The sequence below is a fragment of the Oryctolagus cuniculus genome, chromosome 17 (genome assembly GCF_964237555.1).
Source record: "Oryctolagus cuniculus chromosome 17, mOryCun1.1, whole genome shotgun sequence".
In the NCBI taxonomy this organism is placed as follows: domain Eukaryota; kingdom Metazoa; phylum Chordata; class Mammalia; order Lagomorpha; family Leporidae; genus Oryctolagus; species Oryctolagus cuniculus.
Genome location: NC_091448.1, coordinates 42,894,150 through 42,910,355, shown reverse-complemented (window position 1 = coordinate 42,910,355; position 16,206 = coordinate 42,894,150). Strand labels below are relative to the sequence as shown.

General features: G+C 38.7%; 1 protein-coding gene across 9 annotated transcripts in view; it reads left to right on the top strand.

Moving 5' to 3' along the window:
• The window catches only part of NF1 (neurofibromin 1), a 299,237-nt gene that overhangs the window by 80,038 nt on the left and 202,993 nt on the right, over positions 1-16,206 (top strand). For all 9 annotated transcript variants that reach the window (XM_070061094.1, XM_070061092.1, XM_051825441.2 and 6 more), the window contains 4 exons: positions 2,637-2,743; positions 9,310-9,377; positions 9,606-9,681; positions 10,426-10,583. In XM_070061094.1, the coding sequence (XP_069917195.1) occupies positions 2,637-2,743; positions 9,310-9,377; positions 9,606-9,681; positions 10,426-10,583 (409 nt within the window). The remainder of the gene's footprint in view (positions 1-2,636; positions 2,744-9,309; positions 9,378-9,605; positions 9,682-10,425; positions 10,584-16,206) is intronic.

Below are 16,206 nucleotides of genomic sequence, written 5' to 3'. Positions count from 1 at the left end.
TCCTGTCAATGTAGGTAAAATATTCATGTTTCTGAAGTCTAATTTATATGAATATAAGTTAATAAAATTAAACTTTATTATATTTTTAGTTTGAAATAGGAATTTTAAATATTTCATTGTAAAGGGGTTGGCGTGCTGTGACGCAACAGGTTAAAGCCCTGGCCTAAAGTGCTGGCATCCTATATGGGTGCCAGTTCTGGTCCTGGCTGCTCCACTTCCCATCCAGCTCTCCACTATGGCCTGGGAAGGTAGTAGAAGATGGCCCAGGATCTTGGGGCCCTGCACCCACGTGGGAGACCCCAGGGGAAGCTCTTGGCTCCTGGCTTCCGATCAGCACAGCTCCAGTTGTTGCGATCATCTGAGGTGTGAAGACCTCTCTCTCTGTCTCTGCCTCTCTCTGTAACTCTGTCTTTCAAATAAATAAATCTTAAAAAAAAATTCATTGTAGAAAACTTAAAAAAATTTGCATAGCAGAGAGAATAGTATTTCAAATCCCTATGTATCTTAACTGTTTCAGCTTTTTGCATGCTTTGATTCTTGATTTATCTCTCCCCTCCTTCTTCAGTACTTTAATGCACACCCCAGTTAGCATATTTTACCTCCATGTATTTCAGTATATAGCTCTAATAATAGATTTTAAAAATGTAACTGTAATACCATGGTCACACCTGGCAAAAAATAAATTCCTTAATATCATCTATTACTAAGTTTGTATTTAATTTTTCCCTATCATTTAAAAAATGGCTCTTCATTTGATTTGTTCAAATCAGGATGCAAAATTATTCATAGTTTGTAATTGATCGGTGTTTCTAGTAAGTCTCTCTTAATCTGTATCATTTCTTTTTTTTTTTTTTAAAGATTTATTTATTTATTTGGAAGGCAGAGTTACAGAGAGGCAGAGGCAGAGAGAGAGATCTTCCATCCACTGATTCACTCCCCAAATGGTTGCAATGGCTATGCTGGGCTGATCTGAAGCCAGGAGCTTCTTCCAGGTCTCCCACATGCATGCAGGGGCCCAAAGACTTGGGCCATCTTCTACTGCTTTCCCAGGCCACATAGCAGAGAGCTGGTTCAGAGTGGAGCAACTGGGACTCAAACTGGCGCCCATATGGGATGCCGGCACTTCAGGAGACGGCTTTACCTGCTTGCTATGCCACAGCACCAGCCCCTCTATCATTTATTATCTGTCCCTTCCCAATTTTTTTCCATGCTATTTGTTGAACTGGGTTGTATTTGCCTTGTAAAAGTTTCCACATTCTGTAGATGGCTGGGTTTGTGACTGGATTCCTGCGGGTGGACAAGCATACATTCACATGCTCTGTGAGATTCTTATGTCTCATCAGAAAACAGTGCTGTCATCCCAGTTTGATGCTGTGATAGATCGTTTGGTTTGGGTCTTGTAAATATTATCCTTTTCTTGTGAAGTTTCCCATAAAATTTTTATTTGTATGTATGCCTACACTGATGATCGGTGCCTGGATCCATTATTTTGCTGGGGGCTGCAAAATGATAAATTTTTTATTCTAGAATTCATTCTTAAATTTTAAATTGCTATTTTTATAAAACATTTCTGCTTTATTATTTATTCAGTTATATTGCAATACAGTCTATATAAGGAATACACTATGGCTACTTTCTGAGTTGGTTATTTATTTTTAAAAAATTATTTTATTTATTTGAAAGAGTTACAGAGAGAAGTAGAGACACAGAGAGAGGTCATCCATCCCATGGTTCACTCCCCAGATGGCTGCAATGGCTGAAGCTGTGCCAATCCGAAGCCAGGAGCTTCTTCCAGGTTTCCCACATGGGTGCAGGGGTCCACAGACTTAGGCCACCTTCCACTGCTATCTCAGGCCATAGTAGAGAGCTGGATCAGAAGAGGAGCAGCCGGGACTCCATCTGGGTCTCCCATGTGGGTGGCAAGGATCCGAGAACTTGAGTCAATACCTGCTGCATTAGCAGGCAGTTGGATGAAAGTGGAGGAGCTAGGACTTGAACTGGCGTTCTGATAGGGATGCAGGCATTACAAGTGGCAGCTTAACTCACTAGTTGTACCACAGCACCCACCCCAGTTATTCATTTTCCGAATGAGTTGATATCCTAAGAACTGCAGGAGTTTACCTGTGAATTTGTTCTTCAGTATTAATTATTCCTGGCATATGTTTTCAGTTGTTGTGGACCTAAGTCTTTTTTTGCTCAAATTACTCCATTTTAAACAGTTGTATGGCCTTTTAAATGCTTATCTGGATGATCTTTGACAACTCTGATAGTTTTGATAGTTAACTTGTTTTCAGGCTCAAAGTGACCAAGGTTCCTCCTATACATCTCCTGCCTCTATCCTGAAACGAACTAATTTTCCCAGAGAGCCAAATAGGGAATATTGTTTAGGTATCTCATTCTTAAAGATAGGAATCCTAAGTTTACTGGATTATCACTGCTTATTTTATCATCTCCCTTAAATTGTATTCCTGTAGAGTTATATAAGAAATATTTATTCCATTTTTGTTATGTATGTATATATATATATATATATATCTATCTTCATGAACTCATCTTTAGAGGGAAAACAGCTCTTGAAATCAGAATATTAGAATGTTCTAAGACTTAACCTGATAATTATTTTTGGTTCTTTTCAGGTTACAAGAATTGACTGTTTGTTCAGAAGACAATGTTGATGTTCATGATATAGAATTGTTACAATATATCAATGTGGATTGTGCAAAATTAAAACGACTTCTGAAGGGTAGGTTTCAATAATTGATGTATTTGAAATTAATCACTCTGGGTCAAAAGCTAGAATTATGGATGTAGTAATTGTGTTGAACTAGTACATTGAATTGATTTTTTTTTTAAAGAAATCTTTTTTTTTTTCTTTTTTTTTTTTTATCTTTTATTTAATGAATATAAATTTCCAAAGTACGACTCATGTGTTACAATGGCTTCCCCCCCCGTACCGTCCCTCCCACCCACAACCCCCCCCTTCCCACTCCCTCTCCCCCTCCATTCACGTCAAGATTCATTTTCGATTATCTTAATATACAGAAGATCAGCCTAGCATACCTTAAGTAAGTATTTCAACAGTTTGCTCCCACACAGAAACATAAAGTGAAAAATAATAGATGATTTTTTTTAAATGATGATGAAATCAGATCAGACCTATTGTCATGTTTAATCCCAGTGAGAGTCAAGTTGGGAATTGATAATTTTTTTTTTTTTTCAGAAGATCAGTTTAGTGTACATTAAGTAAAGATTTCAATCGTTTGAACCCCCATAGAAACACAAAGTGAAATTTACTGTTTGAGTACTCGTTATAGCATTAAGCCTCAGTGTACAGCACGTTAAGGACAGAGATCCTACATGAGGAGTAAGTGCACAGTGACTCCTGCCGTTGACTTCACAAATTGACACTCCTGTTTATGGCATCAGTAATCTCCCTATGCACCAGTTATGAGTTTCCAAGGCTATGGAAGCCCCCTGAGTTCTCCGACTCTTATCTTGTTTAGACATGGTCATAGTCAAAGTGGAGGTTCTCTCCTCCCTTCAGAGAAAGGCACCTCCCTCTTTGAAGACCTGTTTAAAGAAATCTTTATTTGAAAGGCAAAGTGACAGGGAGTGGGAGAATGGGGGGCAGGGAGAGATCTTCCATTTGCTGGTTCACTCTCCAAATGGCTACAATGACCCAATGACCTGAGCTGGGCCAGGCTGAAACCAGGAGCCAGGTACTCCATTCTGGTCTCCCATTTAAGTGGCAGGGACCCAAGTACTTGGGCCATTTTCTCTGTTTTTTTTTTTTTTCCAGACACATTATCAGGAAGCTGGATCAAGAGGAGAAGAGCTGGGACTTGAACTGGTGCTCTGATATGATATGCTAGCATTACAAGTGGCAGGCTTAACCTGGTGTGCCACACAACTGGCTCCAAATTGGTTGTTATAATATAAAGATCATTGTACAATGGTCAGTAATACATATAAAGATCATTGTAAAATGGTCAGTAATACATATGATTCCCTAATTTTTGAAACTTTGAAGATGATATTGTAGAGAAGAAAAGTATTGTAAATCTTGGCAATGGAAAGGTTTTTTTTTTTTTTTTTTTGACAGAGTTGGACAGTGAGAGAGATAGAGACAGAGAGAAAGGTCTTCCTTCTGTTGGTTCACTCTCCAAATGGCTGCTATGGCCGGCGCTGTGGTCAGTCCAAAGCCAGGAGCCAGGCTCTTCCTCCTGGTCTCCCATGTGGGTGCAGGGGCCCAAGCACCTGGGCCATCCTCCACTGCACTCCGGAGCTACAGTAGAAAGCTGGACTGGAAGAGGAGCAACCAAGACTAGAACCCTGCGCCCACGTGGGATGCTGGTGCCAAAGGCGGAGGATTAGCCAAGTGAGCCACGGTGCCGGCCCTGGAAAGTTTTTCAACCACAATTTTTGCTTTTAATAAAGGAAATGCAAGGATGCTATTATTTAATTTTCCTGGAATTTGATCTCTTGAGCAGAGCTATACTTATAAAGGTTATCTGTTTAGTTATTGTAGTCCTTAAAGAAGATGGTCTTTAGCAGGATGTCAACATTTTAGTGCAGAATGAACCAGGAGATTGATCTTAGAGCAAGAAGTGGAATTGACCCAGGGATCTGGTTTCTGACATTTCTATTTTCAGCTCTTACTGACTGGCTATTGCAGCATTATAAAGTGTTTTAGCAATTTAGTGACAGTTTTGCTTCCTCATAGAACACGTCAGTAGGAGTCCTCCATGGGGATATTTTAACACCTAATATGTGATTTTAAAACTTTGGGAAGAAGGCTTTAGGTTTATGGACCTCAGCTAATGTGAACATGAAACCTTGTCATGTGTAGTTCACATTTCATTTTACTTTGTGTTTTGATGAAGGAATTGTCAGTAATGTAAAAGATGGAGATTGAATTATGTTAACTTTGAAAACTTCAGTAATTCTGCAGTGTAATTTTTGATTGCCTTGTTAAGTTCTCTTTAAATTTGCTATTAACTATTTCACCACAGATATAGAAAGGTTGTATTTATACAGATAAATAATGTAAAACTGTTCCCTTTATATTACCCTTGTTCAGAATTTTTTGTTTTAGATCTTTACCATTGTAAAACCAAGCAACAGTTAAATATATTTTTAGTAACATTGATAAAAGAAAACATGGATCATTTTAGCTATTATTTGTTCTAGATTATAGTAAACTGCTCTTCATTGTTGAAGTCAGCAAGATTTAAATATCTATCATTAAACTCCGAGCAATTAAGGAACTGAATGGTAAAATTTTGAGATGTCTTTTGTGAAATAAATTAAAAATTTTAAATGGGATTTTATGGTTTCTCATTATTCAGAGACATTCTAGCAATAAATCTATTCCAGTTTTCCTAAGAGTAGGTGTTTGTTTAAGACAATAGTTTTTGTACAAATGTTCAATATGTAGTGATCAACTGAGATGATTTTCCTTGCCCAACCAAATGTGTGGCTAAATGACTGAACTTTCTTCTTCCAATAAATAAATACCATCATTGTCATCTTCTGATAATTGAATGACTTTCTTTTCTTCTTCAGATAAATGAATGACTTTTCTTCTTCCTCTTCCTTCTCTTTTTTTCCTACCCCCACCTTATTTTTAAATTTGAGAGTCAGAAAAAGATAGATCTCCCAATCCACTAATTTATTTTCCAAATACCTGCAATGAGTAAGGCCAAAACAGGTCAAAGCCAGGAGCTAGAAATTCACTTCAGGTCTCACATGTGAGGGTCAGGAACCTAAATATTTGAGCCATCAACTGTTGCCTCCCAGGGTGTTCATTAGCAGGAATTGAGAGTGGAGCTAGGACTCAAACCATGCACTCTTGATACAGTGTGCGAGTCACAACCAGCATCTGAACTTCTAGGCCAGGGCCTACCCAGTGACTTCCTTTTACATTGAGGTAACTTCCCCACTGAGTGCAGCTTCCTCATGAACGTAAATTTAGAGCACATGCTGATAAATGCTGTGGTATAGCAGGTAAAGCTGCTACCTTCAGTGCCAGCATCCCGTATGGGCACTGGTTTGAGTCCTTGTTGCTCCATTTCTGATCCAGCTCTCTGCTGTGGCCTGGGAGAGCAGTAGAAGATGGCCCAAGTCCTTGGGCCCCTGCACCTGCATGGGAGACCTAGAAGAGGCTCCAGGCTCCTGGCTTCAGGTCAGCCCAGCTCTGGACATTGTGGCTATTTGGTGAGTGAACCAGTGAATGGAAGACTGACCTCTCTCTCTGTCTCTCTCTCTGTCTCTGTCTCTCTCTCTATTTCTCTCTCTGTCTCTCTGTGTGTATGTGTGTGTGTTTGTCTCTCTGCCTCTCAAAAAATAAATAATAAAGTGAAAAATCAGCAAAAATAGCTCTAGGCTACAATGGTAAAAGGAATGGAAACTTCCTATAATGAGTAATAAAAATAGTAATGTTTTAAATTCCGTTAAACAGGATCTGTAGGGAAACTGTGTATAAGAAAACATGTTATATGCTGGGATTACAAAGATTAATAAAGTATAGTAACTGACCCTAAGGAGCTCATAGCATAGGTTATGGGCATGTATTTTATTAGCAAATTATTTGCCAAACAATATGATAACTACATAGGGTAAGGATAAAGTTAGAGGAAGTATATATTTGGGGTTCGAGATGTTAACTGGAAAAGAGCATAATATAAAGGTGCGAACATAGGTGAGATCACATTAATAAAAACATAGCAACATTTATTGTATTTTTTGTATATTGCTGTGTAATTTTTATACCTTCCTCATCAATTTGTAAAATAACCCTGTGAAGCAGTGCTAGTATTGTTATTCATTGTATAGATGAGGAAACTCAGGCTTAAGTGACATTTCCTAGGTCTTAGAGCTAGTAATTGTCCTTGTCAAGATTCAGTTCATATCTGTCCATGTCTAAAACCAAAGTACTCAACTGCCTCACTGTTGTGCTTATGGTTTATGAGGTTTTTATATTAGTGGCTGTGGGAAGTGATGAAAAAGCTTTAATGTGGGGAATATCTTGAGCAATATTTTATTTTAGACACATTACTTTGCTTGAACTTTGTAGAATGGTTTGGTAGAAGGTTAATGGACTTCTGGGACTTAGTTCTGTAATAATGTAAGAGGACAGTAATGAGGGTAGTAGCCAATTTGATAGCTATTTAGGAAGTAGACTACCTAGCATTTGGTAAGCAACTTAAATAAGAGGTTAGAGAGGTACCACCAAATAGTGCAGAGCATGCTGGTTAAAGCAGCAGCGGGAAGGAAGGGTTGATGGTACAGAAAGGCATGGTGAGGAAAATGACTAATTCAGTTTTAGATCTTCTGATTTTGAGATACGAGTAGGATGTCCAATTAGAAGCTTGTAGAATTGAATAAAAGGTACATACATTGGAATTGAGAATAGATGATTGTGTTAAACACATTTCAAAAAGGTACAATTGATTAAACAAAACAAAAAGACACTGAAGTATAATGCTATTATGTGGAAATGAAAGAAGAATGTGAGCAAAAGAAAATTCAAAGGATATATTTTTAAACTGATGTGAAAAACAAGGTGCTATTTATAAATCCAGAAAAAGAAATTCCTATTTAGAAGTTTCTTCAGATAATTGCTTTTGTTACTCAAGGACTCATCTCTTAGAGAAAGGTTTTCTCTCTCTCTCTCTCTCTCTCTCCCCCTCCCTCCCTCCCTCCCTCCCTTCCTTCCTTCCTTCCTTCCTTCCTTTCTCTCTCTGTCTCTCCCTCCCTCCCTCCCTCTCCCTTCCTTCCTTCTTTTCTTCCCCTCCCCCTCCCTCCCTTCCTCTTTCTCTCTGTCTCTTTCTCTTTCTCTTTCCCTCCCTCCCTCCTTCCCTCCCTCCCTTCCTTTCTTTCTCTCTCTCCCCCTCCCTCCCTCTCCCTCCCTCCCTTCCTTCTTTTCTTCCCCCCCTCCCCTCCCCTCCCCTCCCCTCCCCCTCCCCCTCCCCCTTCCCTCCCTTCCTTCCTTCCTTGTTACAGACACAGAGAGAGAGAGAGAGAGAGATCTAATCCACTGGTTCTCTTCCAAAATGACTGCAGTGGCTGAAGCTGGGCTGATCAAGCCAGGAACTTCTTCCAGGTCTTCCACGTGGGTGCAGAGGCCCAAGCACTTGGACCATCTTCCTCTGCTTTCGCAGGGACATTATCAGGGAGCTGGATTGGAAGTGGAGCAGCCAGCACTCAAACCAGCACTCATATGGGATGCTGGCACTGCAGGTGGTGGCATTACCCAGTATGCCACAGTGCCAGCCCCAATACTGATGTGTTTGACTTGACACTTTTTCTGCATGCTTACTTACCTTAACAAAATAATCAGTAATGTGCAAAAAATATTTGGATATAAAATTGTTTATTAATGTTATTTCAATAATGAAATACATAAATGTTATGATAGTAAGCTAACATTTATAATAGTGAAATAACATAGTGGTAGACCAGGAAAGCATTTGACAACCAGTGACTTAACACAGTGATGTGACTATACTGAGACAGCACAACTTACTGAAAAGACTACAGCTTTGAAGACTAATTCATTCAGTAGATCTCAGATGCAGTTGACTCATCTGTAATATTCTGAAAGCATTAAGATTTTGAAAATATTAATGTATCAACCTGAAAATATCTGGCATGTTGCAGTTGTTCAGATAATAGCTAATTCTGTATATAGAACCATCAAAACCTAAGTTGGAAGAGTTTTTAATGATGGAGAAAAAGTTGAGAATTCCATGTAAAAAGAAGATGTGAGGGAGCTTCAGAAAAGTTCATGAAAAAGTGAAACTAAAACTTGTTTTTGTACAGAAAAACTTGAAAATGCATGTTTAGTTTTCTCATAATACACATTTTCTATGAACTTTTAAAAGTACACTCATGCATGCACAGTAGTAAGGATGGGAAAAATTTGGCAAACTCAGTTGTGATTGCTCTGAACAGTAGAAGCATGGATAATGTTTTAAATTTCCTTTAGGCTCCTATGTATTTTTTGAATTTTCTGCATGATCATGTATTTTATCCCTTTTGAAAAAGGAAATTATTGAAAACAAAACAAAGGGAACAAACACAAAACCTTTGAAGTTCAAGGTGTTGGCTTTTTTCTTGAGTTTTGTCTTTGGACATAACTACTGAATTGGGGTTTTATATTAATTGTCTTTACCCTTACACTGCTTAAAATACTTGAACAAAAGTAGTATATAAAAGGAAAGTTATTTTTGCTAATAGCTCTGAACTATACTCATATTTGTGTTCATCAATGTGGAATTAACTAAAATAAGTCTTTTTTCCCCTCAGAAACAGCATTTAAATTTAAAGCTTTAAAGAAAGTTGCACAGTTAGCTGTTATAAATAGCTTGGAAAAGGTAAGCTACACCTGTTTCATGTTAAAATTTCATTTTTGGTTATAAATTTCACTGTCTTTAATATTTTGAATCAAAAAGTAATGACTTGAGTGAGTTTCAGTTTAATTTTTGGAAAAATGCATTGCAGTGTGCTTATGATGAAAACCAAAAGTTTGTGACATTTTATTTACTTACAGTAAGAAAAAGATTACTGCCTTCATATAAAAATATATGTTTGGTTATTTGCAGGCATTTTGGAATTGGGTAGAAAATTATCCAGATGAATTTACAAAGCTGTACCAGATTCCACAGACTGATATGGCTGGTAAGCATAATATTTTTTTTTAATCTTTGAGATTCTTAATTATGAGATAAAAACTTAGCACTTTCTAAGTTATTTTTGTTGAAAAGTGCTTTTACTTCTATTTTCAAATTTGAAATCCATGTATAGTTTTTTTTAATAATTTGTGTTTTCCATAAACTTTTTGTCAATAGGAACTACTGTTTTTCTATTATTCTAAATTACCTCCAACCGTTTCCCTACCTTTGAGCAAATAGATAATTTGAAGTGAAGCTCTAATCTTTTAAGAATTGTGATTAGATATTTGATGGCTGTTAGTTGTAGAGAAGCACTTTTTGTATTCTGAGGTTTTATTTTATATTTAGGGATATGTGTGTAAAGAATACTACTCTTACCTATGATAAAAGAATTCTTAGGACACAGTTGCATGACAAAGATTAAAGACTCCTGGAGAACTTTGGTAATGCTCTTTGAGGAGCTGTCCAGTCTGTTGCTTGGGTACCTTGCACTTTATATAAGGGCCTGCACATTAAGACTAAACACAAGGCCAGCCTTTCTACATTTCTACATTGTGGACTTTGCCAGGGTGGATCAACATAGCTCTTCTTACACAGGATGGTTATCTGCTTTCCTGAGTAAATGTGTGTAGTTTAAGTGAACTTGCAAGTTTATATTTTATAAATGTGACCTTGGGATAGTGCTGGCTTTTAAACCCTGGATTTTCTTCTCATCTAATAATGTCATTTAATGTTTATATTTTTCACGTAGAGTGCGCAGAAAAGCTGTTTGACTTGGTGGATGGCTTTGCTGAAAGCACCAAACGTAAAGCCGCAGTTTGGCCATTACAAATCATTCTTCTTATCTTGTGTCCAGAAATAATCCAGGATATATCCAAGGATGTGGTTGATGAAAACAACATGAATAAGGTGAGGAGGGCAAAATATTTCTATTATGTCCAGATGTGAAGTAGTTTGTTTCACTCAAATGTGTATTTTGGTCTTATCATTCTTTAAACAAACCATTTAAAGGACAGTTTTAATTATAATCATTTTAGGTTTCTTGGTTTGCTGGCCTTAGCAGAGACATACTTATACATTTTGTTTGGAAGAGGGATAGATAATACCAGCCAATCAATGATCAAAGATGTAAAACAATCACTTAGTTTCATTCTTCTACCAGAAAAGACTAAATAATGTTTCTGATAGTGGGTTTTTTTTTGCTTTAATTTCTAATTTTTTTTTTTAATTTATTTTTTAAGGAATACAAATTTCATAAATACAACTTTAGGAATATAGTTATTCTTCCTACCATACCAGTCTTCCTACCCACACTCCCAACCCTCCTCTTCCATCTCCCCTTCCCAGTCCCATTCTCCATTAAGATTCATTTTCAATTAACTTTGTATACAGAAGACCTACTCTATACTAAGATTTCAACAGTTTGCACATGTGTGTGCATACATACACACACACAGTTTGAGAACTGGTTTTACAGTTAACTCTCAATAAAACTCATTGAGGACAGAGGTCCTGCATGGGGTGTTAGTGCACTGAGACTTCTGTTGTTAATTTAACAACTAACACTCTCCTGTATGACATCAGTAATCACTGGAGGCTCTTGACATGAGCTGCCTAGGCTATGGAAACCTTTTGAGTCCACAAACTGTCAGTATTTGGATGAGATCATAGCAAAGTGGAAGTTCTCTCCTCCCTTCTTTGATGGCTGCTTCTTTCCACTGGGGTCTTACAAAGATCCTTCATGTAGAACATTTTTTGCCACAGTGTCTTGGCTTTCCATGCCTGAAATGCTCTCATGGCCTTTTCAGCCAGACCAGGAAGCCTTTAGGGCTGATTCTGAGGTCAGAGTGTTACTTCAAGTGATTGTCATTCTGTGAATCTGCTGTGTGGACTGCTTCTCATGTTGGACATTCTCTCCTTTGTAATTCTATCTATTATAATTACCAGATACTTGATCCTATTTATATGATCTCTTTAACACTTAATCCTATCTATAAATTCACTTTAACTTTAAGATGGCATTTTGACCACCAAGTTTAATGGGATTTGGTGTCCCATGACAAGTTTTTAAACTATACCCTTAGGAGTGAATCTGTAGGAATGTATACAGAATTATACCACTTTACAGTTACAAGCTCCACCATAATCCGAGAAAATGCATGGTATGATTTTGGGAGTAGAGCCATTGATGTTAGAATAGAGGCTGTGATTACAAGGAATGAGGCCCTAAGTGTGATAGACAGGGTGTAGAACAAAGGACAGAGTCACTGGAGGACCGAAGAAAGGTGCTGTCTAAGCCAGTAATAAGTTTTCCAATTAAGAGGTCAATAGAAACTGACAGAAGGGGCCTGGTAATAATCTGGTAGGCTTTAAGGCCTTGCCAGTTATGAGGCCCAGATCTGTCTATCTCTTCACATGGAGTACATCCTAAGGGAGGTGTTACCTTCTTGAGAAGGCACCCTGTTGACTTCCATTACCTAGCCGGCCTGGGAGGAGAGCCGGCCAGGTGAAGGCAGGTGGTGTCTCTAACAGGAAATTTACAGTTCTGCTGGCAATGTTGCTGACCCTATTTGGCCATCCCCTTAGCAGTGGTGGTTACTTTGGAAGCTGGGCCGAGTGAAGGGCTTTTCAGCTTAGAGCCAGCAAGGTCTGTGTCTCTGACTTGAAGTCCTTCAACTCCAGAGCAGTTCTGTTTCCAGTGACCCAACTCTTGGCTGGAAGAGCTGCCAGGGCTCTTCATAAGCTGACTTTTGCTGAAGCCCTGGCTTTCCATATAAACCAATGCAGTGGACTGGCCTGTTGGGTCTCCTTGATAGTAGATCACTGTGCAGAGCAGCCATTAATTGGCCTGCCACCTATCTTTACATTGTTTCTGATACATAGCTTTCATCTCCTCCTGGTTTTTGTTAAAGCAGACCAGAGGATGCAAGTCAAGGGGTGGGGGGTACTCAAGTCCCATCTCTAATCTTTGTGGCCTAAACTAGAAGTCTATAGTCACAGGCATGTTCTGATAGTGGTTTTTCTGTGAGGTAGACAATGCCATGAGGAAAACTATGTCCTCACTTTAAAACTTTTCTCCTTTTGTTTAGTCTGAAAGAGAGGTTTTGCCTATTTTCTGTGCCCTTGGCAAAGTAAATCTAGCCATAAAATGGTAATGGAAGCTCTCAGTTTGGCTATGCTATTGCAGAAAATGTTAGCCATCTCTTTTATAACATCCTAAAATCAAGCTACATCCTGGAGAGTTCTTCAGTATAGAGTCAGTTTCCCATCTTGAAGAGAATAAAGAAATGAGGGAATAAGACAGGCTTCCCAGATTGCTTACTGACAATAACAGTATCAAATGAAAATTTACCAAGCAATTTCAACTATTAAATAACAACTTATGAAAACATTTACTGGAAGGTCCAATGCCTTCTATAAATTTTAAGGAAACATGAATTTGGAAACATCTCTTAAAGCTTGATTGACCAGCAAACTCAAACCCAAGCATATAAAAACATTTACAGTTCCTTTCTACCAATAAATTTCAATTTTTTTTTAATTTGCTGAGACTTGCATTATGGCCTAGTATGTGGTCAATCCTAGAGAAAGTTCCATGCACTGCTGGGAAGAATGTGTATTCTGCAACTGTAGGATGAAAAGTTCTGTAGATACCTGTTAGGGCCATTTGGTCTACAGTGTTGATTAAATCTGCTGTTTCCTTGCTGATTTTCTGTCTGGTTGATCTGTCCATTGCTGAAAGTGGAGTATTGAAGTCTCCTATTACAACTATATTTAAGTCTATGTCTCCTTTTAAATCTCTTAAGATTTCTTTTAAATAGCCAGGTGCCCTGTAATTAGGTGCATATATGTTTATAATAGTTACAAAATCTTCCTGTTAAATTGATCCCATTAATCATTACACAGTGCCTTTTTTTTTGTCTCTTTTAACACTTTCTGTGATAAAGTTTATTTTATCTGATATTAGGATGGCTGCACCACCTTTTTTTGGTTTCTGTTAGCATGGAATATCTTTTTCTATCCTTTCACTTTCAGTTTGCATGCATCTTTGTTGGTGAGATGTGTTTCTTGTAAGCAGCAAATAGATGGGTTTTGTTTTTTAATCCATTCAGCCTATCTTTTAACTGGAGAGTTGAAGCCATTTACATTCAAGGTGATTATTGATAAGTAATGACTTTACCCTGCCATTTTTCCAAAAATATTTCTGTTTTTTACTTTGAATTTCCTTTGAACTTTTACTGAGATTTTTTACCTTTACCTTCTTTCGTAGTGATGAACATGTTTCTGTGTGCAACACATCCTTAAGCAACTCTTGTAGGGCTGGACAGGTGGTGACAAATTCTTTGCTGTTTGTTATGGAAAGTCTTTATTTCACCTTCATTCATAAATGAGAGCTTTGCAGGGTATAATAATCTGGGTTGACATTTTATCTCTCTCTTTCTCTCTCTCTTTTTCTTTCTTTCTTTCTTTTTTTTTTTTTTTTTTTTTTGACAGGCAGAGTGGACAGTGAGAGAGAGCGATAGAGAGAAAGGTCTTCCTTTGCCGTTGGTTCACCCTCCAATGGCCGCCGCGGCCGGCGCGCTGCGGCCGGCGCACCACGCTGATCCGATGGCAGGAGCCAGGTGCTTCTCCTGGTCTCCCATGGGGTGCAGGGCCCAAGGACTTGGGCCATCCTCCACTGCACTCCCTGGCCACAGCAGAGAGCTGGCCTGGAAGAGGGGCAACCGGGACAGAATCCGGCGCCCCGACCGGGACTAGAACCTGGTGTGCCGGCGCCGCAAGGCAGAGGATTAGCCTAGTGAGCTGCGGCGCCGGCCCATTTTTTCTCTTAAGACTTGGATATATCTTGCCATTCTCTCCTAGCCTGTATGGTTTCTGATGAGAAGTCTGCTGTGAGTCTAATTGGAGATCCTCTAAAAGTAATCTGGAGTTTATTTCATGCACATTTTAGTATCTTCTCTTTATGTTTCACTGTGGTCCGTTTGATTACTATGTGTTGTGGCGAAGATCTTTTCTGGTCATGTCTCTAGGAGTACTATGTGCTTCTTGTTCCTGGATGTCCCTTTCTTTCTCCAAATTAGGGAAGTTTTCTGTTATTATTTCACTAAAAAGGCCTTCTAATCCTCTGTTTCCATGCCTTTAGGAACTCCTAAAACCCATTTGTTGGGTTGTTTTATAGTATCCTGTAGATTCCCAACAGTATATTTTAGTTTTTTAATTTCTTCTTGTCTTTGGTTTGACTGTATAATTTCCTGTGCTTTGTCTCCAAAGTCCAATATTCTTTCTTCTGCTTTACCAATTCTGTTGTTAAGACTGTCCACTGCATTTCTTATTTGTTCTATTGAATTCTTCATTTCATTTTGATTTCTCTTTAAGATCTCAATTTCATGGTAGAAATTTTTTTTCATGTCCTATATGGTTTTCAGTAGTTCGTGCATTTGCTTCTGATTACTTCTGTGTAATCTTCTGATCACTTTTTTGAATTCCATTTTTTGCATTTTCTTCCATCTCATCATCTTCACAATCTAGTATTGAAGTGTTGTGTTTTTTTAAACTTTTATTTAATAAATATAAATTTCGAAAGTACAACTTTTGTATTATAGCACTTTTTCCCTTATAACCTCCCTCTCACCCACAAGCACCCCATATCCCACTCCTTCTCCCATCCCATTCTTCATCAAGATTCATTTTCAATTATCTTTATATAAAGAAGATCAACTTAGTATATGCTAAGTAAAGATTTCAACAGTTTGCACCCACACAAATACACAAAGTATAAAATACTGTTTGAGTAGTGTTTTACCATTAATTCACATAGTACAACACATTAAGGACAGAGATCCTACATGGGGAGTAAATGTACAGTGACTCCTGTTGTTGATTTAACAATTGACACTCTTATTTATGATGTCAGTAATCACCTGAGGCTCTTGTCATGAGCTGCCAAGGCTATGGAAGCCTCTTGAGTTCACAAACTCCGACCTTATTTTAGACGAGGCCATAATCAAAGTGGAAGTTCTCTCCTCCCTTCAGAGAAAGGTACCTTCTGGCCGGCGCCGCAGCTCACTAGGCTAATCCTCTGCCTTGTGGCACCGGCACACCGGGTTCTAGTCCCAGTCAGGGCGCCGGATTCTGTCCCGGTTGTCCCTCTTCCAGGCCAGCTCTCTGCTGTGGCCAGGGAGTGCAGTGGAGGATGGCCCAAATACTTGGGCTCTGCACCCCATGGGAGACCAGGAGAAGCACCTGGCTCCTGCCATCGGATCAGCGTGGTGCGCCGGCCGCAGCGCGCTGGCCGCGGCGGCCATTGGAGGGTGAACCAATGGCAAAGGAAGACCTTTCTCTCTATCTCTCTCTCTCACTGTCCACTCTGCCTGTCAAAAAAAAAAAAAAAAAAAAAAAGTACCTTCTTTGATGGCCCCTTCTTTCCACTGGGATCTCATTCACAGAGATCTTGCATTTAGGGGTTTTGTTTTGTTTTGTTTTTGCTTTTTTGCCACAGTGTCTTGGCTTTCCATGCCTGAGAAACTCTCAT